This window comes from Aspergillus brunneoviolaceus (assembly GCF_003184695.1).
Source record: "Aspergillus brunneoviolaceus CBS 621.78 unplaced genomic scaffold BO95scaffold_71, whole genome shotgun sequence".
Lineage (NCBI taxonomy): Eukaryota > Fungi > Ascomycota > Eurotiomycetes > Eurotiales > Aspergillaceae > Aspergillus > Aspergillus brunneoviolaceus.
Window position 1 is genome coordinate 195,434 of NW_020290801.1, and position 23,651 is coordinate 219,084.

General features: G+C 53.5%; 9 protein-coding genes across 9 annotated transcripts; 5 read left to right on the plus strand and 4 right to left on the minus strand.

Moving 5' to 3' along the window:
- Window positions 1-1,344: 1,344 nt before the first annotated feature.
- On the plus strand, window positions 1,345-3,497 carry cprA (NADPH--hemoprotein reductase cprA; the record flags this gene model as incomplete). Its single annotated transcript, XM_025588388.1, has 2 exons — window positions 1,345-3,135; window positions 3,201-3,497. 2 exons carry the CDS (start codon window positions 1,345-1,347, stop codon window positions 3,495-3,497), a joined length of 2,088 nt encoding a protein of 695 aa, XP_025438535.1.
- A 674-nt stretch (window positions 3,498-4,171) lies between these two features.
- On the plus strand, window positions 4,172-8,305 carry BO95DRAFT_446464 (DDB1/RSE1 family protein). Its single transcript, XM_025587391.1, has 5 exons — window positions 4,172-4,497; window positions 4,581-5,251; window positions 5,317-7,223; window positions 7,281-7,727; window positions 7,794-8,305. The coding sequence occupies exons 1-5, from the start codon at window positions 4,403-4,405 to the stop codon at window positions 8,094-8,096; spliced, it is 3,423 nt and encodes a 1,140-aa protein (XP_025438536.1). The 5' UTR covers window positions 4,172-4,402; the 3' UTR covers window positions 8,097-8,305.
- A 20-nt stretch (window positions 8,306-8,325) lies between these two features.
- On the minus strand, window positions 8,326-9,030 carry BO95DRAFT_253528 (uncharacterized protein). Its single transcript, XM_025581455.1, has one exon. It carries the CDS (start codon window positions 8,938-8,940, stop codon window positions 8,554-8,556), a length of 387 nt encoding a protein of 128 aa, XP_025438537.1. The 5' UTR covers window positions 8,941-9,030; the 3' UTR covers window positions 8,326-8,553.
- Window positions 9,031-11,200, plus strand: BO95DRAFT_253529 (putative RNA binding protein MSSP-2). The gene is made up of 8 exons (XM_025581456.1): window positions 9,031-9,063; window positions 9,122-9,163; window positions 9,249-9,930; window positions 9,977-10,067; window positions 10,120-10,209; window positions 10,265-10,359; window positions 10,417-10,749; window positions 10,804-11,200. The coding sequence occupies exons 3-8, from the start codon at window positions 9,263-9,265 to the stop codon at window positions 11,087-11,089; spliced, it is 1,563 nt and encodes a 520-aa protein (XP_025438538.1). The 5' UTR covers window positions 9,031-9,063; window positions 9,122-9,163; window positions 9,249-9,262; the 3' UTR covers window positions 11,090-11,200.
- Window positions 11,201-11,543: 343 nt separating this feature from the next.
- Window positions 11,544-13,441, minus strand: BO95DRAFT_446465 (FAD synthase). The gene has a single exon (XM_025587392.1). It carries the CDS (start codon window positions 13,064-13,066, stop codon window positions 11,903-11,905), a length of 1,164 nt encoding a protein of 387 aa, XP_025438539.1. The 5' UTR covers window positions 13,067-13,441; the 3' UTR covers window positions 11,544-11,902.
- Window positions 13,442-13,806: 365 nt separating this feature from the next.
- On the minus strand, window positions 13,807-14,967 carry BO95DRAFT_421647 (J domain-containing protein). The gene is made up of 3 exons (XM_025584570.1): window positions 14,836-14,967; window positions 14,722-14,765; window positions 13,807-14,639 (listed from the first exon to the last, which is right to left on the minus strand). Exons 1-3 carry the CDS (start codon window positions 14,896-14,898, stop codon window positions 14,108-14,110), a joined length of 639 nt encoding a protein of 212 aa, XP_025438540.1. The 5' UTR covers window positions 14,899-14,967; the 3' UTR covers window positions 13,807-14,107.
- Window positions 14,968-15,127: 160 nt separating this feature from the next.
- dbp4 (RNA-dependent ATPase HCA4) lies at window positions 15,128-17,744 on the plus strand. Its single transcript, XM_025587393.1, has one exon. The coding sequence runs from the start codon at window positions 15,212-15,214 to the stop codon at window positions 17,642-17,644; it is 2,433 nt and encodes an 810-aa protein (XP_025438541.1). The 5' UTR covers window positions 15,128-15,211; the 3' UTR covers window positions 17,645-17,744.
- A 255-nt stretch (window positions 17,745-17,999) lies between these two features.
- On the plus strand, window positions 18,000-20,510 carry BO95DRAFT_421654 (amino acid permease). The gene is made up of 7 exons (XM_025584571.1): window positions 18,000-18,283; window positions 18,375-18,752; window positions 18,832-19,033; window positions 19,092-19,133; window positions 19,209-19,357; window positions 19,441-19,905; window positions 19,968-20,510. The coding sequence occupies exons 2-7, from the start codon at window positions 18,409-18,411 to the stop codon at window positions 20,491-20,493; spliced, it is 1,728 nt and encodes a 575-aa protein (XP_025438542.1). The 5' UTR covers window positions 18,000-18,283; window positions 18,375-18,408; the 3' UTR covers window positions 20,494-20,510.
- A 429-nt stretch (window positions 20,511-20,939) lies between these two features.
- On the minus strand, window positions 20,940-23,193 carry BO95DRAFT_476200 (high affinity methionine permease; the record flags this gene model as incomplete). The annotated part of the gene is made up of 9 exons (XM_025589915.1): window positions 20,940-21,189; window positions 21,280-21,532; window positions 21,608-21,744; window positions 21,812-22,080; window positions 22,140-22,326; window positions 22,375-22,450; window positions 22,505-22,600; window positions 22,654-22,893; window positions 22,944-23,193. 9 exons carry the CDS (start codon window positions 23,191-23,193, stop codon window positions 20,940-20,942), a joined length of 1,758 nt encoding a protein of 585 aa, XP_025438543.1.
- Between the last annotated feature and the right edge of the window lie 458 nt (window positions 23,194-23,651).

A 23,651-nucleotide genomic window follows, 5' to 3' on the forward strand; every position in this document is an offset into this window, starting at 1 on the left:
GTACAAATTAACTAACTAATAGTTATGTATACAAAAGTGAGCATGTGCTGCTCTATACCAAGTTACCAACGCAAAGAAACTGCCACAAAGGCGGAACTCGGCTAGTTGGCCTCTTGGTCGGCAGCATCGTTCGGGAGATCCCCCAGATTGTTTGGCGCCTTTCACATTCATTTCTGGTCTTGAGTCGACCGCCACCTGGGTCTCTGGGATGGCCATAGGCTCATCCTAGGGCCGAATTCTCCTTCCGAACCAAACTGTATTTCGGTCAAAGTGTCGGCCCATGGGGTATATCCCCACACCCTCACATTATCACGAAGGGTATATATTTCGTAGAACAGGCCCAATTTTCAAGATCACCCCTAGGATTTCTAGGTGACTTGCCAGATCAACCCTTCCAACTTGAGGACAATCACCACATACTGTGGACTCTTACAGCAAATCGATCTTATCCTAGTCCAGAATTTGAGAAACCTAACTTGAAAGCGAGACACCTTGGATCTGAAAGACACTCGAGTCCAATTGAGGAACTCCTAAACAAGGTACTGAGTATCAGGCAGTCTGATCACCGGAGTCCGACGACTGCACCTACAGTGCATGACCGCAATTTGCAACAATTGCCAAGGATAGATTAGCGGCACGGTTGAACCCACCAGCCGTCCGAGTTCCGAAGCACCGGACCCCCCGAATAGGACAGTGAGAAAGGCCGCCTCAGCTGGCACTGCACTGCACTGAACCTGCAAAAGCCATTTTCGCCTGAGGCACAGACAAACCTCCGTCTCCACTATTTGTCGACTTTTGGAGTCTTGGACCCATTTTCTACCCTATCGATCAGTCGCTCAACAGTTCCCGCCCGGTTCTCGGCGCCCCTCCGTCTCATTCATTGCTCTGGGATGCGCCGGCGGTCTGTTTATGCTTGCTGCTTGTGACTGAGGCCAACTGATAAGTTAACCGGCATTTCGTCTTTCCCTAGATCAGACCACGGTTCCCTCATCTTACCCTCCTCGGGTCTTGGCCCTGGTCTTCTCCTCTCTCTCCCTTTCCGTTTTTCCTCTTCCTTCTTTCCTTCTATCTTTCCATTCCATTTTTGTACTCTCCCTCCCCGGAGTCCTCCTTGGAGCACGCCACCTGCTTGGAATTATTCCTTTGGTGATCGCTGCTGGGAACTCGATTCAGCCTGAGGGACCTTTCGGTTTTCCCTCGTTTACTTCCCCCCCGCTCCCTCCCTTCTTTGCGCCCTCCCGTCTCTTCGCTCGAGTTAGTCTGCGCCTCCGGCCCAGGCTTACCCAGTCTCAACATCAACCACCGGGGCTACTGCTCTCGCATCGCCCACAGAGCCCCGTCATCATGGCGCAACTCGACACCCTCGATTTGGTAGTCTTGGCGGTGCTTTTGGTGGGTAGCGTTGCCTACTTCACCAAGGGCACCTACTGGGCTGTTGCCAAAGACCCCTATGCCTCCACAGGTCCCGCCTTGAATGGTGCCGCCAAGGCCGGCAAATCCAGAAACATCGTCGAAAAGTTGGAGGAGACTGGCAAGAACTGTGTGATTTTCTATGGATCGCAGACTGGAACCGCAGAGGATTATGCCTCTCGATTGGCAAAGGAAGGATCTCAGCGATTCGGGCTCAAGACCATGGTCGCTGATCTTGAGGATTATGACTATGAGAACCTGGACCAGTTCCCCGAAGATAAGGTTGCGTTTTTCGTTTTGGCCACGTACGGCGAAGGTGAACCCACCGACAACGCTGTCGAGTTCTACCAGTTCCTCACCGGCGAGGATATCGCTTTTGAGAGCGGCGCTTCTGCTGATGACAAGCCGTTATCGTCCCTCAAGTATGTCGCATTCGGCCTGGGTAACAACACCTACGAGCACTATAATTCGATGGTCCGCAACGTGGATGCCGCTTTCCAGAAACTCGGAGCTCAGCGGATTGGCACTGCCGGTGAGGGTGATGACGGCGCTGGTACTATGGAAGAGGACTTCTTGGCATGGAAGGAGCCCATGTGGGCGGCGTTGTCTGAAGCCATTGGTCTGGAGGAGCGAGAGGCGGAGTATGAGCCGGTCTTCTCCGTCGCCGAAGATGATTCTCTGAGCCCTGAGGACGATTCTGTTTACCTTGGTGAGGCCACCAAAGGCCATCTCGAAGGCAGCCCGAAAGGCCCATTCTCTGCCCACAACCCTTACATCGCCCCGATCGTCGAGTCTCGTGAACTGTTCACTGTCAAGGATCGCAACTGTCTGCACATGGAAATCAGTATTGCTGGAAGCAACTTGTCGTACCAAACTGGTGATCACATCGCTATCTGGCCAACCAATGCCGGTGCGGAAGTTGATCGGTTCCTCCAAGTTTTCGGTCTCGAAGGAAAGAGACACACGGTTATCAACATCAAGGGCATTGATGTGACTGCCAAAGTCCCGATCCCCACCCCTACCACGTACGATGCCGCTGTTCGCTACTACCTGGAAGTCTGTGCCCCTGTTTCTCGTCAATTCGTCTCGTCTCTCGCCGCCTTTGCTCCCGATGAGGAGAGCAAGGCGGAAATCGTTCGTCTCGGTAGCGACAAGGATTATTTCCATGAAAAGATTTCGAACCAGTGCTTCAACATCGCACAGGCTCTTCAAAGCATCACCCCCAAACCGTTCTCTGCCGTGCCTTTCTCTCTACTCATCGAGGGCCTCACCAAGCTGCAGCCTCGCTACTACTCCATCTCCTCATCCTCCCTTGCGCAAAAAGATAAGATCAGTGTCACTGCGGTTGTCGAGTCGGTTCGTTTGCCTGGCGCCTCTCATATTGTCAAGGGTGTGACGACGAATTATCTTCTTGCACTCAAGCAAAAGCAAAATGGCGATCCTTCTCCCGACCCTCACGGACTGACCTACGAGATTAACGGTCCACGCAACAAGTATGACGGTATCCACGTCCCTGTCCATGTTCGTCACTCGAACTTCAAGCTGCCCTCTGATCCTTCTCGGCCTGTTATCATGGTCGGACCTGGTACCGGTGTTGCTCCTTTCCGTGCCTTCATTCAGGAACGAGCTGCTTTGGCTGCCAGGGGCGAAAAGGTTGGACCCACAGTTCTGTTCTTTGGCTGCCGCAACCGCAACGAGGATTTCATGTATCAGGATGAATGGAAGGTATGCTCTGGCTCTCCTGTCCCCCTTCTAATGCGCACTTGAGACTCACCAAATAATTTCTGTAGATTTACCAGGAACAGCTTGGGGACTCGCTGAAGATCATCACTGCATTTTCTCGCGAATCTTCCCAGAAGGTGTATGTTCAGCATCGCTTGAGCGAGCATGCCGAACTCGTCAGCGACCTTCTCAAGCAGAAGGCAACCTTCTATGTCTGCGGTGATGCTGCGAACATGGCGCGTGAGGTTAACCTTGTACTTGGTCAAATCATCGCCAAGCAGCGCGGTCTTCCTGCCGAAAAGGGCGAAGAGATGGTCAAGCACATGCGCAGCAGCGGTAGCTACCAGGAAGATGTGTGGTCATGATTACTTTCGGTGTGCATAGGATATAGTGATCCTTTCTTCCGATACGACTTTTTGTTTCGTATTTTTTCATGTCTAGATGATCTTTGCATATAAACTTCGCCGCATTTCTTGGTTTGTTGCTTGGCGTGGCTCATGTATGCCTAGTGTTTGGTTCTTCTCTGCGGCATTAATTGGTTCTGCAGAGTTATTGGTATGGTGTGTCGGCCGAGTTTCGGTCATCGAATTTTGCAGGGAACCAGGATAGATCATGATGAAAGCTTCCTTCGACTTTCAACAAATGATTCACAAGAATGCTATATAGAGACCCATGGTTACACAAGTCTGAGAAACATCTGTGACTGACTGTATATTCTATTTGAACTACCTCGGAAGGTCCTGTGATTTCCCCGTTTGTTACATTTATCGACCTAAATGCCAGTCGTCATTCCAAGCGTAAAAAATTGGAGTGTAGACGAGTATGAAGTGCGAAAGTCGAGTGTAATCTGGATATTCTGCCATAATAGAGAGGATGTTTCTTGAGTAGGCTGGTTGCCGTCCGAGCCTGGAGAGAGACCGATCTTCGGGCATAACACGGAGTTAGAGGCTAGCCCATCCTCTGCTGAACGGGACGAACCCGCCGCGACCATCGTCATTTCACTATCACCAATCCTACATTCCAGCCTCTTGGCCTTTTGGCAATTCCACCCCCGTCCGCATTTAAATTATTCAGCCCGCAGCAAAGTTATGCAGTTACTTGTACAATTCTGAGAGCACCGACCTTGCCACCACGCTCGCTTGAATACTCACACTGTCCCGGGGCATCCGTCGCTTGTCTCGTTATCATACCCCCGCAGTAGTCCCCACAGCGAAAAGCGCAATCAGTTACTTGCCTCGACCGAGCGCCGAGAAATAGTGTCACCGCCAGGATGGCCTACGTTGTGCCGATCCACCGGGCAAGCAGCACACGACATGCGCTGACGCTGCAGTTCATGAAACCGGAGGAGGAGGTTCTGGTTGTCGCGTTGGTTGACCTTGCTTCTCCAATTCAGACGTTCCTTTGCGTTGCGGTTCAGCAGCTAACTATTGTCTTTCATTTCTCGACAGGAAGGCAAATCGACTCGAATTCTACAATCCCACTCCCGATGGATTGAGCCTCGCCGCTTCGTGCTCTCTCTTCGCCAGAGTCACGATGCTGGCCCGACTTCCGGCTCCCGCCGACTCGTCCACCGATCACCTCGTTGTGGGCACAGACCGCTACACCTACTGCACACTATCGTGGGACAGTACGAGGAATCAAGTGCGCACGGAGAGGAACTATGTGGATGTCGCCGACCCGTCTTCGCGGGAGGCTCAGACGGGCAATCGTTGCTTGATCGATCCGAGTGGCCGTTTCATGACGCTCGAAGTCTATGAGGGCGTCATTGCGGTGATTCCCATCGTGCAGTTGCCCAGTAAGAGGAGAGGAAGGCAGGTCACCTTGCCTTCAGGGCCAGACGCACCCCGCATTGGTGAGCTTGGCGAGCCAACAACGACCCGAATCGATGAGCTGTTCGTGCGCTCCTCGGCATTTTTGCACGTCCAGTCAGGATTGCCCCGGATTGCGCTGCTTTACGAGGATAATCAGAAAAAAGTGAGACTAAAGGTCCGGGAGTTGCACTACAGCGCGGCGACCACTACCGTGAGCGCGGATGCTTCGTTTGAGGAGCTGCTAGATGGCTTTTCTGAGGAACTCGATCTTGGAGCATCTCATCTCATACCGGTGCCCGCTCCTTTGGGTTTGTGCCTCCCCCCCATTCATGCATAACTTGGTTTGGAAAGGGTATGTGACTGACTGGACTAGGCGGTCTTCTTGTCCTGGGCGAAACGTCGATCAAGTATGTTGATACTGACAGCAATGAGATCGTGTCTCGCCCTTTAGATGAGGCTACTGTGTTCGTGGCTTGGGAGCGTGTGGATAGTCAGCGCTGGCTGCTGGCTGATGATTACGGAAGATTGTTTCTGCTTATGTTGGTTCTGGATTCCAACAGTCAGGTCCAGTCTTGGAAGTTGGATCACTTAGGGAACACATCACGGGCATCCGTATTAGTGTACCTTGGGGCTGGGATCATTTTTGTCGGCTCCCATCAAGGTGATTCTCAAGTACTTCGGATCGGAAATGGGTCATTTGAGGTGATTCAGACGCTCTCCAATGTGGCACCGATTCTTGACTTCACAATTATGGACCTTGGGAACCGTACCAATGAGAGCCAAACGCACGAATTCTCTTCTGGCCAAGCCCGCATTGTCACTGGCTCAGGTGCCTTTGACGACGGAACCCTCAGAAGCGTGCGCAGCGGCGTCGGCATGGAGGAATTGGGTGTGCTGGGTGAGATGGAGCACATCACCGATCTGTGGGGGCTGCGAGTAGCCGCCCAGGGTGGATTCCTTGACACTCTCCTTGTCACCTTCGTGGATGAAACACGAGTTTTCCAGTTTAGTCCGGAGGGTGAGGTGGAGGAACTTGACGGCTTCCTTGGCCTGAGTCTCTCAGAGAACACACTTCTCGCCGCCAATCTACCTGGAGGCAGGATATTACAAGTCACCGAACAAAGAGTCCTGATAGCTGATCTCGAGAGTGGCATGGTCACATACGAGTGGACACCACCTGACCAGCTGGTGATTACTGCTGCTTCAACCAACGACGAATGCATGGTCCTTGTTGTTGGCGGTGAACTGGTGACCGTCCTGGCACTTAAAACTGAACCGCAGGTAGTGACCCAAAAAGACTTCGGCGCCGACAGTCAGATCTCTGGTGTCACGGTCCCTTCTTGCCCCACTGATGCCTGTATCGTTGCATTCCCTCAGTTGGCCAAGGTCTCGGTCTTGAAGCTGCAAGACTTGAGTGGCCTCCACACGCTATCGTTGGGCCCTGCAGGCGAGGCTTTTCCTCGCTCTGTCCTTGTGGCGGATGTCCTCATGAACAGTCCATCAACTCTTTTCATTTCGATGGCAGATGGTAGTGTTATCACCTATTCATTTGATACCAAAGACTACACTTTGTCAGGCATGAACAAACTCATCCTTGGTTCTGAGCAGCCGACCTTCAAGAAGCTCCCGAGAGGGGATGGGCTCTATAATGTCTTCGCAACCTGCGAGAACCCCAGCCTTATATATGGTTCTGAAGGTCGCATTATTTATTCCGCTGTGAACTCCGAGGGCGCATCTCGCATATGCCACTTTAACTCTGAGGCATATCCCGAAGCTATCGCTGTTGCCACGCGCCACGATCTAAAGATCGCTCTGGTGGACACGGAGCGGACAACGCAGATTCAGACCCTTCCAGTGGGTGCCACTGCCCGCAGAGTCGCTTATTCGCCTTCGGAAAAAGCTTTTGGCATTGGCACCATCGAACGCAACTTGAAAGACGGCGAAGAGCAGGTTCAGAGCAGGTTTGTCCTTGCGGATGAGATTCTGTTCCGACGCCTCGATTCCTTTGACTTTCAACCCGAGGAGTTAGTGGAGAGCGTTGTTCGTGCCGAGTTCACAGCAGGTAAAGATGAAACTGGTCGGGAGGTAACCAAGGATCGCTTCATCGTTGGCACAGCGTACCTGGACGATGAGGGAGAAGAGTCGATTCGAGGTCGGATCTTGGTCTTCGAGGTTGACAATGGTCGGAAATTGGCCAAGGTAGCCGAACTGCCTGTGAAAGGTGCCTGTCGCGCATTGGCCATGCTAGGTGAGAAGATTGTAGCGGCTCTCGTCAAGACTGTAAGTTCTCCAAAGGCAATTGTGAGCGATCTTTTCCCGTATACTAACAATCAATAGGTCGTGGTCTATAGGGTAGTCAACAACAATTTCGGAGCTACGAAGCTGGAGAAACTAGCCAGTTACAGGACCTCTACGGCGCCTGTGGATGTGACGGTGACGGGCAATATTATCGCTGTCGCAGATCTGATGAAGAGTGTCTGCTTGGTAGAATGGAAGGAAGGGGAAGATGGTCTCCCTGACACTTTGACAGAGGTCGCTCGCCACTTCCAGACGGTCTGGGCCACAGGTGTCGCCTGCATCGCGGAGGACACTTTCCTCGAGAGTGACGCCGAGGGTAACCTGATTGTGCTTCGCCGCAATCGAACCGGAGTCGAAGAGGATGATAAGCGCAGGTTAGAGGTCACCGGTGAGATCTCGCTAGGGGAGATGGTCAATCGAATCCGGCCTGTCAATATACAACAACTGGCGAGTGTAACTGTCACTCCCCGAGCATTCCTGGGCACGGTATGTCATCCTGTCTTATCGATACCACTTTAATCATTGTGCAGACTTCTGACTGCTCTACAACAGGTCGAGGGCTCAATATACCTATTTGCTGTAATCAACCCACAACATCAGGACTTCCTGATGCGTCTGCAAGCCACCATGGCAGGGAAAGTCGAGTCTCTGGGTAACATTCCATTCAATGAGTTCCGTGGGTTCCGCAGCATGGTGCGCGAAGCCAAAGAACCGTATCGTTTTGTGGACGGCGAACTAATAGAACGGTTCTTGACCTGCGAACCAAGTGTACAGGATGAGATTGTCAAGTCCGTGGGGGCGACGGATGTTGACGAAGTCAAGGTTATGATAGAGGCTTTACGGCGACTGCACTAGAAGCCTGAGAGATTTGAGATGACATCTGATCCATGACTAAGGGTACAATCTCCAAATACTGACATCAACTACTTTGTGAGTCAGAAATGAACGATTTTTACCTATGTCCACCATACTGTATAGATGTCATAATATGATCAACTCCAGACTGAAGTGGACGGTGTCCGCCAATTATCCTCATCATTCTGTCGTACCATGTCAATCCAAAGGAACATCGCATGAGCAGCGCTTGCAATGCTTGGTCCATTCTTATTCCACAAGAAGGCTAAGTGAGTAGACGCGTGTAGGGCGCAAAACACTTTTTATGGAGCCCATGAGTGAGCATGTCATAGTAGAAGCAAAATCTATCTCTCACTCTTAAGTCCTTGGTCTCCACTGCAACCAACCCAACTCTCCTCACTCCTCCTCAGTACACACACACCCCCTCCATCTCTCTCTACTCTCTCCCTCGCAACACTCAACTAAGCAATTCCCGTGGTGGTCTATCTGTCTGTGTTAGCTTGACTGCAGTCATGGCTTTACCTCCCTGGCGTGATGGTGGCAGGCCGATCGACGAGGAGATTAAATTAATCAAAATGGCAGGAGCCGTCACTCCTCGGGAACTGCAGGTCACTGACGAGATCGTGACTCCTTCTTCTGCTACGGCTGCTGCTCTTCCTTCCCCTGAGAGCGAAGGGTGGGAAGGTGTCGGTGCCTGCGATAGACTCCTGAGGCGTTCTTTCCTCCTCCAGGAGCAGCAACTGCAGCAACTGCAGGAACAGCAAGTGCAACTGCAACAGCCAACTCCTCCCATTCTGCCCTCTTTCTTGCTCTCTCCTCCAATGTCTCCCAGCTTGACTCCCATGACTCTCTCCTTTTCCTCCTCCTACGCTTCCTCCAAGACCCCCACCAATTCCTCCTCTTCCAGCAGTCATTCATTGCCTTCACGTCCGACATCTTCTTCCTTACCAGCCCATTTATCGTGTAGGTATTACACTACTTCTTCTGTTCCGTAACCTAGGTGCATATGCTCACAGTGGCCTTAGATTCTGTCTCGCCGAATTTCCCGAGCTGTTATACCCATCATCGTGAGTACTCCTGCTTTTTGTTTTCTCTTCTTCTTCTTCTTCTTCTTCTTCTATTACTAACGGGCCATGGCTAATACTCTGATAGAAGTCAACTTACCGATGGCGGCTACTATGCATCCTCCTGTCTCTGATTCCAATCAGATGCCTGATTCTCATGGCTTGCCTTCTCTCTTCGGTGGGCTGGGATATCACAACCAGAGGCCTGGACCGAAGTACAACGGGATCAAGAATAGCATGCCAATGGCGATACCTCCCTACAATCAATTTGTTCTTCTGCCGAATGGTACTATCTTCAGCGGACTGCCTCTTGACCAGGGCCCGTATTTACCTGCACATGGCCTCTACTCCGGCTTGGCCCCGCCTTGTCCGGTGGTGCCAACTCCCCCGAGCGACTACTTTCACAACCCCAATGCTGGTCTGGAAGGACCTGGCTTGTCGAATTTCGGATTCAATGGCCTTCCTCAGCCAAGTGGGACATGTCTACCTCTCCAGATGATGAAGACTCCGACGGGGTATATTCTCCAGGATCTCGAGAGTTTGACGCAGCAAGATCCACCCATCCCACGAGCGGTGCCCGCCATGTGGACAAACCCATCTGATCTGACTCTGGCTAAGTGTCTAGAGAATCGAGAGGGGATTACCAATGTCTACATTCGAGGCTTTCTTCCGGAGACGACTGATGATATGCTGCATGCTTATGCCTCCCGCTTCGGAAAAATAGATCGCTGCAAAGCTATTGTTGACTTGGACACGGGCCTCTGCAAAGGGTTTGTCTGTGTTCTCGTCCTGATATCCTCTCTAACAGTGTTCCAGATTTGGATTCGTCCAGTACTACAACTTCGAATCCTGCGAGAACTGCATCCGCGGTTTCTTCTACCTTGGCTACCAGGCCAGTTTTGCTCAGGTACTGTTGTCTCTCCGAAGGATTTGCTACCTGGTCACTGATATTTCTCTAGAAATCCCGCAACTCTAGGCTCAAAGATCTAGAGGATAAGTCTTCGACCAACATTTACTGCACAAACCTTCCGATCGAGTGGACAGAGGCTGTGAGAATGCTTGTGCCCGAAAGAAGAAGCTTGTACTAATTAAACTTTATCATAGGATCTTCGTCGTCACTTCGAGCCATATCGTGTGGTCTCGGAAAAGATCAGCCGCGATGAGAAAACCGGAGTGAGCAAGGAGGTTGGATTTGCTCGGTTAGTGTTTCGAAACGGCGGCGTGAGCCTCGAGTCGTGATTGACTTTGAGCCATAGGTTTGAAACGCGTGACATTGCAGAGAAGGTGTTGGGCGAGTTCCATAATGTCGTCTCCAAGGATGGAGTCAAATTGCTTCTTCGTTTTGCGGATACGAAGGCCCAGAAGCTTCTCAAGCAGCAAAGCAACGAGAGACGCGCATACCGTGCTGGGGAGTATAACTACTCGGTTGAGGTCGTGCAAGGATCCACCCCTTCGCCATCATTGCACCGTATTCAACAGGGCGTGTCGCATATCAGTCCCAACTCGCAGGCCAGCTACGCCTCTCCAGTCGGTGTGTCTCCAGTCGGTGTGGGATCTACCTGGACCCCTGCGACATCCATCTCCCCATCGTACGTTACTGAATGTCTCTGTTCCCTCCCAAGGCATGCTGACGATACAAGCAGGTATCCCCTGATGAAGAGCCAGGCGGGGAACGTGCGCTTCAACTCTTGGTCATCCAAAGGCGGGCCAAGAGCCTTGGAGAACACACCTCTCGGGCGAGGGCAACGCAATGCCTGGACTGACAACGTCTCTGGCGGTTCTTCAAAGATGAACTTTCCAGCAACTCCTTGTGTTAAGACTCGCTCCGAGCAGTCTAGCCCTCGCAAGAGCAACGTCAAGGCTGGTTCCGTGTCTCCCATCTCAGCACGCAAGGAGGTTATTGTGACTTCACCCCGCTCGGTCATCTGAGCATTGAATGTCAACCGTGCCTAATACGCTTGCTTCCCCATGCAATGTGCGCTTGCTTTTATTTCTCGCTTTCCTCTTTTTGTTCAAGATTCCGATTTTTCCCTATCTTCAATGGCGAACAACCTTTGAGAGGCATGAAAGGCTGTGCTATGCGCCATGTCCTTTGAGACGTATCGCCTTTCTAACTGCATGTGTAGAGATCCACATGTTAACCACGATGGATGACTGATACAAGTCTCGACTGCCTCATCCATTTCAGATGTCATATCACCTTAATGTTTGCTGCATTGCTTTTGTCCGTCTTCTTGAGCTTTTGCCGTTTGCGTGTTATTTGTTCTTCATTTCTTGACGACAGCCACGATTGTATGTTCAGCAGAATGATGTCTGATTTAGGAGTTTGTATCTCTTACAACCTGGCCATTCTGGTACTCATGGAGAGAAGGGTGAAGGGATCATGAAGCGAAGGGACTGAGTGGAAAAGTGGCTTCCTGTATGTGTCTAATCATGGTTACTCCTTTCGACTCCATAAAACTATCAACGCAGTCTACAGGCTGGGAATAATAGTGATAATGATACTGCGAAACCAAAGTCCTCCTGCACGTAGCAAGCAGCACTGCTAATGCTGGTGTCTATCAACTTTAAGGGTCAAGGAGGCGAGCCACCTACCCTCGAACTCATTTCGGTGAGAACCTTGACAATGCCATGAATTTCATAGGACGGTAGGCAATCCGTCCCACAAAGTTCCTACTATGCACGCTGAACCGGTCGACTCCCGGTACCCGAGGAATGCACATGACAAATGCCCACCCGACGTCAATTGCGACCCAATCTCTCCTCCAAGTCCTCGGTCAACTCATACGCCGGAAGATACCGCGACTGCTCGGCGCTGCCGGCCTCGGACTCCTCAGACTCCGTCCCCTGACGCAGCAGCTTGGGGTTGGGCCGCGTATCGGCGGTGCCGCCCAGACTCGTGTACCCCTGGTCGTAGAGGGCGCAGTACTGCAGCCCGAGGTGGCGGATGAAGGCCCAGATCTCGGTGTAGTGCCAGTCGATGACAGGGTGGTAGCGCAGGAACTGGGGCCAGCCGCTGTCGGTGTAGTCCTGGTGGGTCAGGCGGGCGCCGTGGGGGTCGGTGCGGCGGGTGCCGACGAAGATGGCGCGGACGGCCGGGTGCTGGGCCAGGTAGTCGGCGAAGACGGAGCGGATGGTGGTGCGCGGGGGGTCGGTGGTGTACTTGACCATGTCGAGGTGGTAGTGGCGGGCGGACCAGGCGACGAACGCCTCGACTTCGGGGAAGGGGTCGGGCGGGAGGGCGTAGATGGCGGGGATGGAGGTAAGAGAGTTGAGTTTGTTGTTGGTGTTGTCTGTCGGCGGGGTCTGTGGTTGTGGTTGTGCATCTGTTTGTGTTTGTGCTTGTGATTGTGGTTGTGGTTGTGGTTGTGGTTGTGGTTGTGATTGTGTGGTTTGTGTCTGTTGTTGTTGTTGGCTCGTCGTCGTCCTCGTCGGCAGCTTGTGGAGACTCGCGAGAAACAATACGAGCATCACGAGGCAATCCTTGCCGCCGTTGTAGGAGAGGGAGAGGTTCTCGAGCGGGAACGTGTCCAGGGCCGCGGCGAAGACGTCCAGGGTCACGCGCGTTTGCTTCTGCACGGCGGCCAGGAGGGAGTCCGCGGGGTGAGATTCGGAGAGGAAGCGTTGGATCTGGTCGTGCAGGGCGGCGATGGTGGTCGTTAGTGGTGGTGGGGGTGGGGGTGCGGTGGTGTTTTTCTCATCGTCATTGTTATTATCATCGTCTTTGTCTTTGCTGGTAGTCGTCGCGTCGGTCCTGAGGGGGATTGAGTTGGCTTCTGTTGTCGCCTGCTGCTCGGCATCATCGGCCGCAGCGGCGGGGTAGGATGTCGTAGGAGTGTGGGGTGCGGCTGCCAGTGCGCTTGCGCAGGTGCCATTTGGTTGAGACGTGGCCGGTTCGGAGGACATAGTTTTGGTTCTGGGGCCTTTTTGGGGGGGGGGGTAGGGTAAGGAGACAAAGGCGAAAAAAGAGGTAGAGGAGGTGGAGGGGCTTGGTAGCGATGACTCGGGATGGGATCGGTGGTTATCAGCTTGCTTTTTAGGGCGGCCGAAATAGGTGTGGTTGATGCCGCGGAGTGCCAGCCTAGGCTAACTAAGTTCGTGGGGACTAGTACCGTCTCAGTACAAGTAAGGTATCGTGATACGTAGAAGCAATGCAATGGGAAAAAATGTATGAGAAGAGGTGTGTGGGATGTAGAGGGAGGCTAGGGCATGGCAAGTAGATGATAAAAAGTTGCGAACCCCTGAATGTGATTGTTCAATGGGCTGGAGTCGAGTCGGTCAATTGATTGATTGAGGGTTTGGGGGAGGACAGAAAGGCGGAAGGCTGTGACGCTGCCTGCCACTGCCACTGCCACTGCCACTGCCGCTGGGACTGAACTGGAATGTTCTACCTGGCCCCCGCATTGAACTTCCTTCCTCCGCGGCTCACCGCCTTCTTATCGCCGTGTGATCGGATATCAGTGCAATTAATTGATTCGCTTTGTTCCGACTATGGATTGATTGAAGGGGTATTCTCTTTGGTGCATGTCTTCACGGGCATATATACTGGGCCAGGACTGTTGATATTGACGGAGAGCCGAATAGGGAGTGTGTGGCGAGCAACACCCCCTTGTTTATGCTCCAGCTGCTCGTGGTTGTATTCTTTTCCGGGGACGTCTACTCCGTACAGCCTGCGATTCCATAGACCATCCATAGGGAAGGACATCAGATGAATACATGCTCTGCCTCACCCTGGTGGTGGTGCCTCTGCTGAGTGGATTTCACCTAGAGTCACTGAACGTATCTCCGTACAGCGGTTGACAAAAACCCCGACAGCACAAACACCGAAGGCAAACAGTATGGTATATAGGTTTCATTAATACTATCGTCCCCATAATTGAAGCTCTCAAACTCCAGAGAGTCAATCGCCGGTGCTTGCTGAATATCCGGCTTCGTGGTGGAGCATGTTCATCCCAGCACTTTCATTTTCTTCTTCTTCTTTTTGTCCCCTTCCTTCTTATGTCCCTTCTGGAAGTCGCGCCAGCTGCCAATTCGTTCGTCGCGAGTATCCTCCCAGGCTTTGTCCTGGTCGCGTTTTCGTTTCCGTGCCTCCAATTCTTCCTCTTCCTTGCGCCGTTCGCGTCCTTCCTCTTGCAGCTTGGCCTTGGCCTGCCTGCGCCGCCGCGCCTCTTCTTCCAAGAGCACCGTGACCGTCATCTGACGCCATTCTTTCTTGAACTCTTCCGTCTTCAGCTCCGGGGAGTCGAGGGTGTACTTGTGTTCGCGGATCAACAGTCGTCGCGCATCCGCAATGCATTCGTCGAGGTATTCGCGCTTCTTCTCGTCCATGAGTGCGGAGTGCGCTTTCTGGAGACGATCGAAGGCATCGGGGGCGGCCGGGTTTTTGGTCTTATCCGGGTGAATCAAAAGGGACTTTTTGCGATAGCACATTTTGATATCCTTCTCTGTGACTCCCGGCTGTAGGTCGAGGACGGCGTATCTATCTCAACCATCGCGGATTAGCGTCTAGGTACCACGCTTGGACAAATATGAACTCTTGCAGTACGATGCGCGCAACTTACGCGTCCAAGACAAAAGCTTTCCTAATCCGATCAATCTCTGCATCCTGCAATTGGAGTTAGCGTCAGCGACGGGATTGTCAATGGGGATGAGGGGGGGGGGGTAGTGGAAGGCACCTTGTCAAAATCGGACGCTTCCCGCTCGAGAGCGTCCAGCGCATCTTGTTCCTCGGAGGCCATGATACTTGATTTCCGGGGGCCCAGGTCAAGAACAAGCAGCTCTCCCTAGGGTCGCACTGGTCGTGTGTCTGCAAGTTGAATGGCGATCGATGATAAGCATTGGCTTATCGCTGGCTGAGTCATCGGCGAACGCCCGCCTGGCAACCAAGAAGAAAGAGAAAAAAAGTTGCTTCACCGCCCGGAGACCGAGATTCGCATTTCTGATCAACACCAAATCATTGTTTCATTACTATTGTTCCCACACGATACCAGTTCTCGCCCTTTGCTTTTTGTGGACGCACTTGTGGGATTCGATCTTCCAGACTAGCCCACTATGGCTCCGACTCACGGTTCTCGTGATAAAAAGCAAAGCAAACCACCTCAACGGGCCGGTAATTTGAAGCGCAAGCGTGCCCAAGACGATCTGTCTTCCCTCATCCAGCGAGTGGAAGAGCTCGATGTCAAGGACTCGATCAAATCATTCACCGATCTGCCTCTGTCTGAACCGACCGCCTCCGGACTCGCCTCATCTCACTACAAGACCCTGACCGATATCCAGTCCCGTGCGATCAGCCATGCGCTCAAGGGCCGCGATGTTCTAGGCGCCGCGAAGACGGGAAGCGGCAAGACTCTGGCTTTCCTCGTCCCTATTCTCGAGAACCTTTACCGCAAACAATGGGCGGAGCAAGACGGCCTGGGCGCCCTCGTTCTTTCGCCGACCCGCGAACTCGCGATCCAGATTTTCGAAGTCCTCCGCAAAGTTGGTCGCTACCACCAGTTCTCTGCAGGTCTCGTCATCGGTGGAAAGAGTCTGCGTGAGGAGCAGGAGAGATTGGGACGGATGAACATTCTGGTCTGTACGCCTGGTCGGATGCTGCAGCACTTGGATCAGACCGCTTTGTTCGATACATACAACCTACAGATGCTTGTTCTGGATGAGGCGGATCGCATTCTGGATATGGGATTCCAGAAGACCGTGGACGCGATCATCGGCCATCTCCCGAAGGAGCGCCAGACGCTGCTTTTTAGCGCAACGCAGACAAAGAAGGTTTCCGACCTGGCGCGACTGAGTCTCCAGGATCCAGAATACGTGGCTGTCCACGAGGCAGCCTCCTCCGCCACCCCCTCGAAACTCCAACAACACTACGTCGTCACTCCCCTCGCGCAGAAGCTCGATGTCTTGTGGAGTTTCATCCGAAGCAACCTGAAAACCAAAACCATTGTCTTCCTCTCTTCCGGCAAGCAGGTGCGGTTCGTTTACGAAACCTTCCGGCACATGCAGCCCGGTATTCCCTTGATGCACCTTCACGGCCGACAGAAGCAGGGCGGCCGACTCGATATCACGACCCGGTTCTCGTCGGCACAACACGCCGTGCTCTTTGCCACCGATGTCGCTGCCCGCGGGCTGGACTTCCCCGCTGTTGACTGGGTCATTCAGCTGGATTGCCCGGAGGACGCCGATACCTACATCCATCGTGTGGGTCGTACGGCACGATACGAGCGCGACGGTCGCGCGGTACTGTTCCTGGACCCCAGCGAGGAGAAGGGAATGTTGAAGAGTCTGGAGCAGAAGAAGGTTCAAGTCGAGCGTATCAACGTGAAGGCAAACAAGCAGCAGAGCATCAAGGACCAATTGCAAAATATGTGCTTCAAGGACCCCGAGTTGAAGTACCTGGGCCAGAAGGCCTTCATTTCCTATGTCAAGTCAATCTACGTTCAGAAGGACAAGGAGACGTTCGACGTCAAGAATCTCAAGCTGGAGGAGTTTGCGGCTAGTCTGGGTCTTCCTGGTGCGCCCCGCATCAAATTCATCAAGGGTGAGGATACGAAGGAGCGCAAGAACGCGCCCCGTCTGGCCGCCTACGCGTCCAGCGACGACGAGTCGGATGAAGATGGCGAGAAGAAGAAGGCCAAGAAGGAAGAGCCCCAAGTACGGACCAAGTATGACCGCATGTTCGAGCGCCGGAACCAGGATGTGTTGGCCGAGCACTACTCGAAACTCATCAACGATGACGGCACGATGGTCGAGCCCAACACCGCCACGCAAGATGCCGATGAGGATGATGACTTCCTGTCCGTCAAACGCCGCTTCGAAGCTGGAGATAAGGATCTGGGCGCTGGATCCAGCTCGGAGGAGGATGACGACGAGGCAGGCGCGGAGAAGAAGCCGACCAAGGTGGTCCAGCTGGATGGCAAGCAGGCGTTGGTCATCGACTCCAAGCGCCGGGAGAAGCTGCTCAAGTCGAAGAAGAAGTTGCTCAAGTTCAAGGGCAAGGGATCGAAACTCGTTTTCGACGACGAGGGCAACGCCCACGAGCTGTACGAGATGGAGGACGAGGAGGACTTCAAGGCCAAGGGCGATGCCAAGGAGCAGCAGGCTCGCTTCTTGGCGGAGGAGGCCGAGCGCACGCGGCGGGCGGATGTGGAGGACAAGGAGGTGGCTAAGCAGAAGAAGCGCGAGAAGAAGGAGAAGCGCAAGGCCCGCGAGCGCGAGCTGCTGGCGGCGGAGGCAGGGGAGGGAGGCCAGGGCGAGGAGAGAGTGGCCTACCTGGCTCCGTACAAGGAGGACGACGACCGCGACATGGATGGTGGATTCTCTGCATCGGAGGCGGAAGAGGAGGCCCCTCGTCCCAAGAAGTGGTTCATGGACGACGACAGCGACGACGAGCCCAAGTCCAAGAAGGCCAAGAAGTCCCGGAAAGAGCCCGAACAGCAGATCCAGACCTTGGAGGATCTGGAGTCGTTGGCTGCAGGCTTGCTGGGGTAGTTTGTCTGGGGGTTATCACGGTTTTCTTCTGCAATGGGTATATCCTTGTGTCTGATATTGTTTCTTAAATGAGTTGTTACATAGCGAATAATCTCAAAAGCATTTTCATTGGTTTAATATCTTGTATGTATGTATATAGTGCATCCACCTATCAATCCGCTCTGATGCTCGTATCTAAAGTTGCCCTGCACACGCACGATAACTCTATCTGATCTTGGAATCCCGATCACGTGGCTGACAGCCGAGCAGTGGGTCCCAGTCCGCTTTGCATCGGCAGTTCCATCGAACAATTTGCAACGGTGATGGCCAATTCTATTCTTGCTACGTAAGACTTTTCAATCACGCCATCCGCTAACAGCAAAAACTTCAATTGCAGAATAAGACGGTGCGAGAGCTGTCGGCTTGAAGATGTACTTCTTTTTTCCCTGGTTTGAGTCTTTGCCCAGGAGGTTTGAGGTTTGAACAGTTCATATAGCGCTGAAACGCCGATCTGGACTGCAGATTTAGCCCAGGTTTTTCTTGGTCTTCTCGGCTTAGTTCTGTCTGGGGTTTCCACTTTTCCTAAGTCACGTGGTACTTGAGGCACTGCTTTGGGAAGTCCATCGTCATTGGTGGACGGGCTGGTCTGCTCTATACTCGGTGAGCAACTATAACACCTCACCTCACTTCACCTCACCTACCTACCTTCTCCTACAGCCATTGTGAATATACTAACATGGAGATGTCACAGCTTTTCACAGCCTTGTTCATCCTGAGACACAACCATGGCAGCCCATGACATCGAGAAGCAGCCCGCTGCCGAAGCAGGAGCTCCCCCGGCCAAAGGGCCCGGCGCATCTGGCGGCTTCGTCGATGCAGACGCGCAACTCGTCCGCGCGGATCGGCTGGCGCGCAAGCTCTCTGCGCGGCAGGTGCAGATGATTGCCATCGGCGGCACCATCGGCACGGGCCTGTTCCTGGGAACGGGCAAGTCGCTGGCCACCGGTGGCCCGGCGTCCATGCTTACCTCCTATATCATCTGCGGTGCCATCGTCTACGTGACGATGCTGTCGCTCGGTGAGATGGCTGCTTTCATCCCCGTCGCGGGCTCGTTCTGTACTTTTGCTGGGTAAGTTCGCTTACATCCTTCGTGGTGCGCGCGCGATGCAATCGACGCTAACAGAGGATTGGGGGTGCTTCGTCTTTAGTCGTTTCGTCGATGATGCTCTGGGATTCGCTCTGACGTGGAACTATTGGTTCAACGATGCTGTGTCCACGGCCTCGGATATTATAGCTCTGCAGCTGGTTCTCGAGTTCTGGACGGATAACTTTCCCGGCTGGGCGATCAGTCTGATTTTCCTGTTTGTGGTGATCTTCCTGAATGTCATGTCTGTGAAGGTTTACGGAGAGGTTTGTTTCGCCATGGATGCGGTGTTGATTCATTGGCTAACTTTGGTTTGTGCTGCAGATCGAGTACTGGCTGAGTCTGCTCAAAGTCGTCACCATTATCGTATGTTCTTCATCTTGGTGCTCATCTTGGTGCAGCATCTGGTAGGCACTGGATAGTGTGCTAATTCAACCATAGATCTTCATCATCCTCGGTATCGTTGTCAACTGCGGCGGAAACAAGGATCACACCTATATCGGAAACAAATTCTTCTACACCGGGGAAGCTCCGTTCGTCGGTGGAATCGGAGGATTCGCCTCTGTCTTCGTCACTGCATCTTTCGCCTAGTATGGTTTCCCCTCTCTTTGCCCTCATACAATCCCCAGCCACAGCGCAATTCTAGCCCACGCGAGACTAACCACTCCCGCAGCGGCGGCACCGAATCCATCGCCATCACCGCCGGCGAGACCAAGAACCCCTCCAAGACGCTCCCGCGGGTCGTGCGCAACGTCTTCTGGCGTATCGTCCTCTTCTACATCGTCTCGATCGTGCTGATCGGCCTGGACGTCCCCTACAACTACCCGGGCCTCTCCTCCAAGACGACGGCCACCAGCCCGTTCACGATCGTCTTCGTCGAAGCCGGCAGCACCGTGGCAGGCAGCTTCATCAACGCGGTGATCATGACGAGCGTGATCTCCGCCGCCAACCACGCGCTCTTCGCGGGCTCGCGCCTCCTCTACACACTGGCGGTCGACGGCTACGCGCCGCGGGTATTCGGGCACCTGAACCGGTTCCAGGTCCCGTGGGTCGCCGTGCTGGCGACCTCGGTGATTAGCGGACTCTGCTTCGGCGCCAGCTACATCGGCGCCGGCCAATTGTGGTCGTGGCTTCAGAAGTAAGCCCCCTCCCACCTCTTCCCCCCCCTCCCCCTTTCCAATGCTAACCCTTCTGCCAAAGTATCGTCGGCGTCTCCAACCAACTCTCCTGGCTGTTCATCGGCGTCGCCTCCCTGCGCTTCCGCGCCGGCATCCGCCACCAGAACCTCGAGCACCTCCTCCCCTACAAGAACTGGACCTACCCCGTCGGCCCCATCTTGGCGGTGATTCTCAACGCCGTCCTGATCCTCGTGCAGGGCTGGTCCTGCTTCAGCCCCAGCTTCCACGCCGTGGATTTCGTCTCGTACTATATCGAACTCCCCATCATGTTTGTCATGTTCGTCGGCTGGAAGCTGTTCAAGCGCACCAAGTTCGTCTGCGTCGACCAGATGGATCTGATTACGGATCGGTATAACCTGGCGCATATCGAGGGCGAGGATGCTGATGCTGATGTTGCGGCGCATGGGGCGCTGGGCGCTGGGTATCCGGACGGAGTTGGGGCGCAGACCTCCGAAGAAAAGGGAGGAGGGTTCCTGGCGAGGTTCAAGAAAGAGGAGAAGGGTTTGTTTGGGAAGGTGAAGCGCCTGGGCATGTGGCTTTTCTTCTGATTGGGTCGGTTTCGGCGGGGTTATGGTGTTTATGATCATAGTTTCTAGTTCCTAATTCTAATTCTTACCTCTGGATGTGTATGTGTATGTATCTCTGATCTTGGCGTGTTGGAGTGGGTCGCGTAGTCTTTCTCTGTCCTGTTGGGCCATGGTTGAAGGAGTACGTGGTTGGGTCAGCAGGCAGGCTTGACGTTAGTAGTCACTGAAGTGCCGAGGTCACTACCCATGCTTGCTGACTGAACACATCGATTGATCCTTTGCTCTTTTCTTATGGTTCATGATTGTTTCGAACGCACCATCATGAAAAGACTTTTTGCGTAAATACAAGCATCAAGACGTATATACAGTCAAAACCACTCCACTTCCCACTACCCACTGCAGCACACCCTCTTCCCCCCCCCCCCCCCCAGAAGGCACAGCCTATAAGACAGATAGTCTGAACGCTATCATGCCTTCGTCTCATACACAATCTCCCCCGTCTCATTCGACGCCGTCCGGGCAGCAGCCCTCTGCCGCACTCGGCCCAGCGCATCGTGCTCCCGATCCCACTCCTCCAGCCGGTCCACGGGCACCTTGACCAGCTTATTGGCCGTCGCGTCCTCGTCGACCTGGATCTGGGTCTGGCGGAACTCGTAGCGGCCGAGGCGCGGGAGGACCTTGATCCAGATGTAGTAGTAGGCTCCGCATAGGGCGACACTGTGGTCGATTAGCACTTGTTTGAGGGGATGGAAAGGGGGGCAGTGGTGGCTAGACATTCGATAGATTGGAGATAGGGGCAGAACGTACATAGCGAGACCCACGGCACAGTATGTCGCGTACCAGAAACTCACGTCGCCGCCGTCCGCGCCGGTGGAAGGCGGGTACCACGGGGCCACGAGCATGTATAAGCTGGAGAGGATGGCGAAGCCGACCGTCGCGGTCCATGCTTGGTAGCCTGACGAAGGGATGTTCAGACGCTGGCGGCGGCGGCGGGTGATAAGCAGCCCGACGGCGAGGAGGAGGTTGAATGCGTTGCTGGGGTACACGCCCAGATCCACAACTGTGGATGCCCGCCGTTAGTTCGTTTATGATTCAGATTGGGGGGGGGGGTTAGTGGTAAATGGGCGGTGCCTACCGAAGCTGAAAGCATCGCCCGCTGGGGGAGCCAGGATCATGATGACGGTGAGGAACCACTTCACGAAGTATGGTCCCAGGGGGGTGCCGAAGGGGCGGGTTGAGGTCCAGAATGCCGTGAAGGGGAGGACGCCTTGTCTAGTCCAGGCTGTCAGTTTGCGGTTTCTTCAACTTAGAGAATGGAACAGTTATTGACGCAGCATACCTTCCGCATTCTCGAAGCACTCGAGACTGTCCGATGAGCACAGCTAGCAAGTTGCCCATGGCACTGAGACAGATCAGGAAGTTGAGAGCCCGGGATGCCCCCGACGACCCGAAAACTTTCTCGAAGAAGAGGCCAGCTGCGACCGTGCTGGAGTTGAGAATCTCATCCTTGGTCGCAACAGAGAAGTACGCAATGTTTGCAAGCATGTACAGCACCGCGACCAAGAAGAGCGAGGCTGGAGCGCTCCAGCTGAGCGTTTTGGTTGGGTTCTAGCCAGAATCAGAATCAGTATATATCGTGCCGAGCAACCCGGAAACAGACCGCGCACCTTGACTTCGTTCGCCACATTGCATGCGTTGTTGTAGCCAGCGTACGAGAACATGACCTTGACCAGGGCATTCGTGGCACCATATACGGACGCTTCCGAAGTTCCAGCGAAGGCATCCCGAAAGTTGACGGTAGGATCCTTGACAGATGTGTGCCCGCCGAGGACCACGAGCCCGGTGATTCCGATACTGGGTTTCGGTCAGTATTTCGCGCCGATACACAAAGGCCGAACTTACAAGATCAGTGTGATGGTCTTGACGAATCCGATGGCATCAGTCAGCCGAAGCGACCATTTCGTGTTAAAAGCCAGCACTAATTCCAAGATTAGAGGATCATGTTAGGGAAGATGATCCCGGGATAACTAACAAAGGACGGCAACTGTGTACGCAGCCACTGCGACGCCTTTCTGCATCCATGCGGTTGAATCCACATTGGCGAGCTTGAAGAGATAGTTGGCCAGCACTGCGAAAATCATGAGCCCTTGCGCTAAAAGATTCCCTGCCAAGGCTAAATACCAACAGCGTTACTACTGGCAAAGGAGAAGAGAACAGTCTGCATGGCGAAGACGGTAGGAAAGAAGTATTTCGGTCGTGGGTATGACTGTTCGAGGTACACCACTTCGGAGCCAGACCGACTTGGAAAGTATGATAGGAACTCGAGGTAGACTCCAAGCATGCTACCGGCCATGAAAAAGCCAATCACCCAGTAAAACATAGCAAGGCCCACTGAGCCAGCTCCGGAGAGAACCGTTGCAGCTTCGATGTTATTAGCTGAGATCAAAAGCATCGTGGCATTGTCAACGTACGAGTCGAGAAAACACCGGTTCCAATCATTTGGTTCAGGTTGAGGCCAATCACCGTCACCGCGCCTACGGAGTATCCCAAGGGAGACTTGGTCTCGATGGGAGCACCGCTGGCTTCTTGATAGGTCAACTTGGAAGAATTGGCTCCCCCGGCAGCAGTATAGTTTAGGTTGCCATCGTTGATGACGCTGAACTCATCAGAGCGCTCCTCAGCCTCGATGTCTGCCGACTCGGTGAATATTTTGAAACCCATGATTCGATCAACCTTGACTAAGATGACAATCAAGACGGACCTTTGGCTCACATCTTGTCTATGATGGAGCAATTGTAGTTATTAAATTAGCATGGTTGAAGGGGAGGGGAGGTGGCGGCGATGCTATCTACACGGTGCTCATTGAAGAATTTGATGACGCGATTGCTTGGATGCGCTCATCTTGCATGGCTCAATGGAAGGCGACATGCTAGAGTAAATGAGGTGCTTAAACTAAGAACGCGGGGAAAGAAAGCTGAGGTGGGTTGACGTCGGCATTTTGGAAGCTGGATATCGGGCCGCGCCGATCTGCTTGACCCCAGGCACCAGGCACAGTTAGGGCTGGGTTCTGAAGGCTTGCGAGGCAGCATATATCGAAAATATGAGTGAGGTTAAGGTATCAATTGATCATACACAACAACAACGCTCTGTCTGGAGGCATGCGATGTTGAGTAACCAGG

What these genes read in the sequence shown, in the direction of transcription:
- BO95DRAFT_253528 (XM_025581455.1), bottom strand. Translation starts at nt 8,940, where the DNA reads ATGGGAGTCAAGCTGGGAGACATTGGAGGAGAGAGCAAGAAAGAGGGC.
- dbp4 (XM_025587393.1), top strand. Translation starts at nt 15,212, where the DNA reads ATGGCTCCGACTCACGGTTCTCGTGATAAAAAGCAAAGCAAACCACCT.
- BO95DRAFT_421647 (XM_025584570.1), bottom strand. Translation starts at nt 14,898, where the DNA reads ATGGCCTCCGAGGAACAAGATGCGCTGGACGCTCTCGAGCGGGAAGCG. An exon ending in AAGCGTCCGATTTTGACAAG is followed by an intron (nt 14,766 to 14,835) that starts GTGCCTTCCACT and finishes CTCCAATTGCAG; the next exon opens with GATGCAGAGATTGATCGGAT. An exon ending in AAAGCTTTTGTCTTGGACGC is followed by an intron (nt 14,640 to 14,721) that starts GTAAGTTGCGCG and finishes TGGTTGAGATAG; the next exon opens with ATACGCCGTCCTCGACCTAC.
- BO95DRAFT_253529 (XM_025581456.1), top strand. Translation starts at nt 9,263, where the DNA reads ATGGCGGCTACTATGCATCCTCCTGTCTCTGATTCCAATCAGATGCCT. An exon ending in ACCAGGCCAGTTTTGCTCAG is followed by an intron (nt 10,068 to 10,119) that starts GTACTGTTGTCT and finishes ATATTTCTCTAG; the next exon opens with AAATCCCGCAACTCTAGGCT. An exon ending in GCGACATCCATCTCCCCATC is followed by an intron (nt 10,750 to 10,803) that starts GTACGTTACTGA and finishes CGATACAAGCAG; the next exon opens with GTATCCCCTGATGAAGAGCC.
- BO95DRAFT_446465 (XM_025587392.1), bottom strand. Translation starts at nt 13,066, where the DNA reads ATGTCCTCCGAACCGGCCACGTCTCAACCAAATGGCACCTGCGCAAGC.
- BO95DRAFT_421654 (XM_025584571.1), top strand. Translation starts at nt 18,409, where the DNA reads ATGGCAGCCCATGACATCGAGAAGCAGCCCGCTGCCGAAGCAGGAGCT. An exon ending in CTGTGAAGGTTTACGGAGAG is followed by an intron (nt 19,034 to 19,091) that starts GTTTGTTTCGCC and finishes TTTGTGCTGCAG; the next exon opens with ATCGAGTACTGGCTGAGTCT. An exon ending in TTGTGGTCGTGGCTTCAGAA is followed by an intron (nt 19,906 to 19,967) that starts GTAAGCCCCCTC and finishes CTTCTGCCAAAG; the next exon opens with TATCGTCGGCGTCTCCAACC.
- BO95DRAFT_446464 (XM_025587391.1), top strand. Translation starts at nt 4,403, where the DNA reads ATGGCCTACGTTGTGCCGATCCACCGGGCAAGCAGCACACGACATGCG. An exon ending in GAGGAGGTTCTGGTTGTCGC is followed by an intron (nt 4,498 to 4,580) that starts GTTGGTTGACCT and finishes ATTTCTCGACAG; the next exon opens with GAAGGCAAATCGACTCGAAT. An exon ending in ACCGGTGCCCGCTCCTTTGG is followed by an intron (nt 5,252 to 5,316) that starts GTTTGTGCCTCC and finishes TGACTGGACTAG; the next exon opens with GCGGTCTTCTTGTCCTGGGC.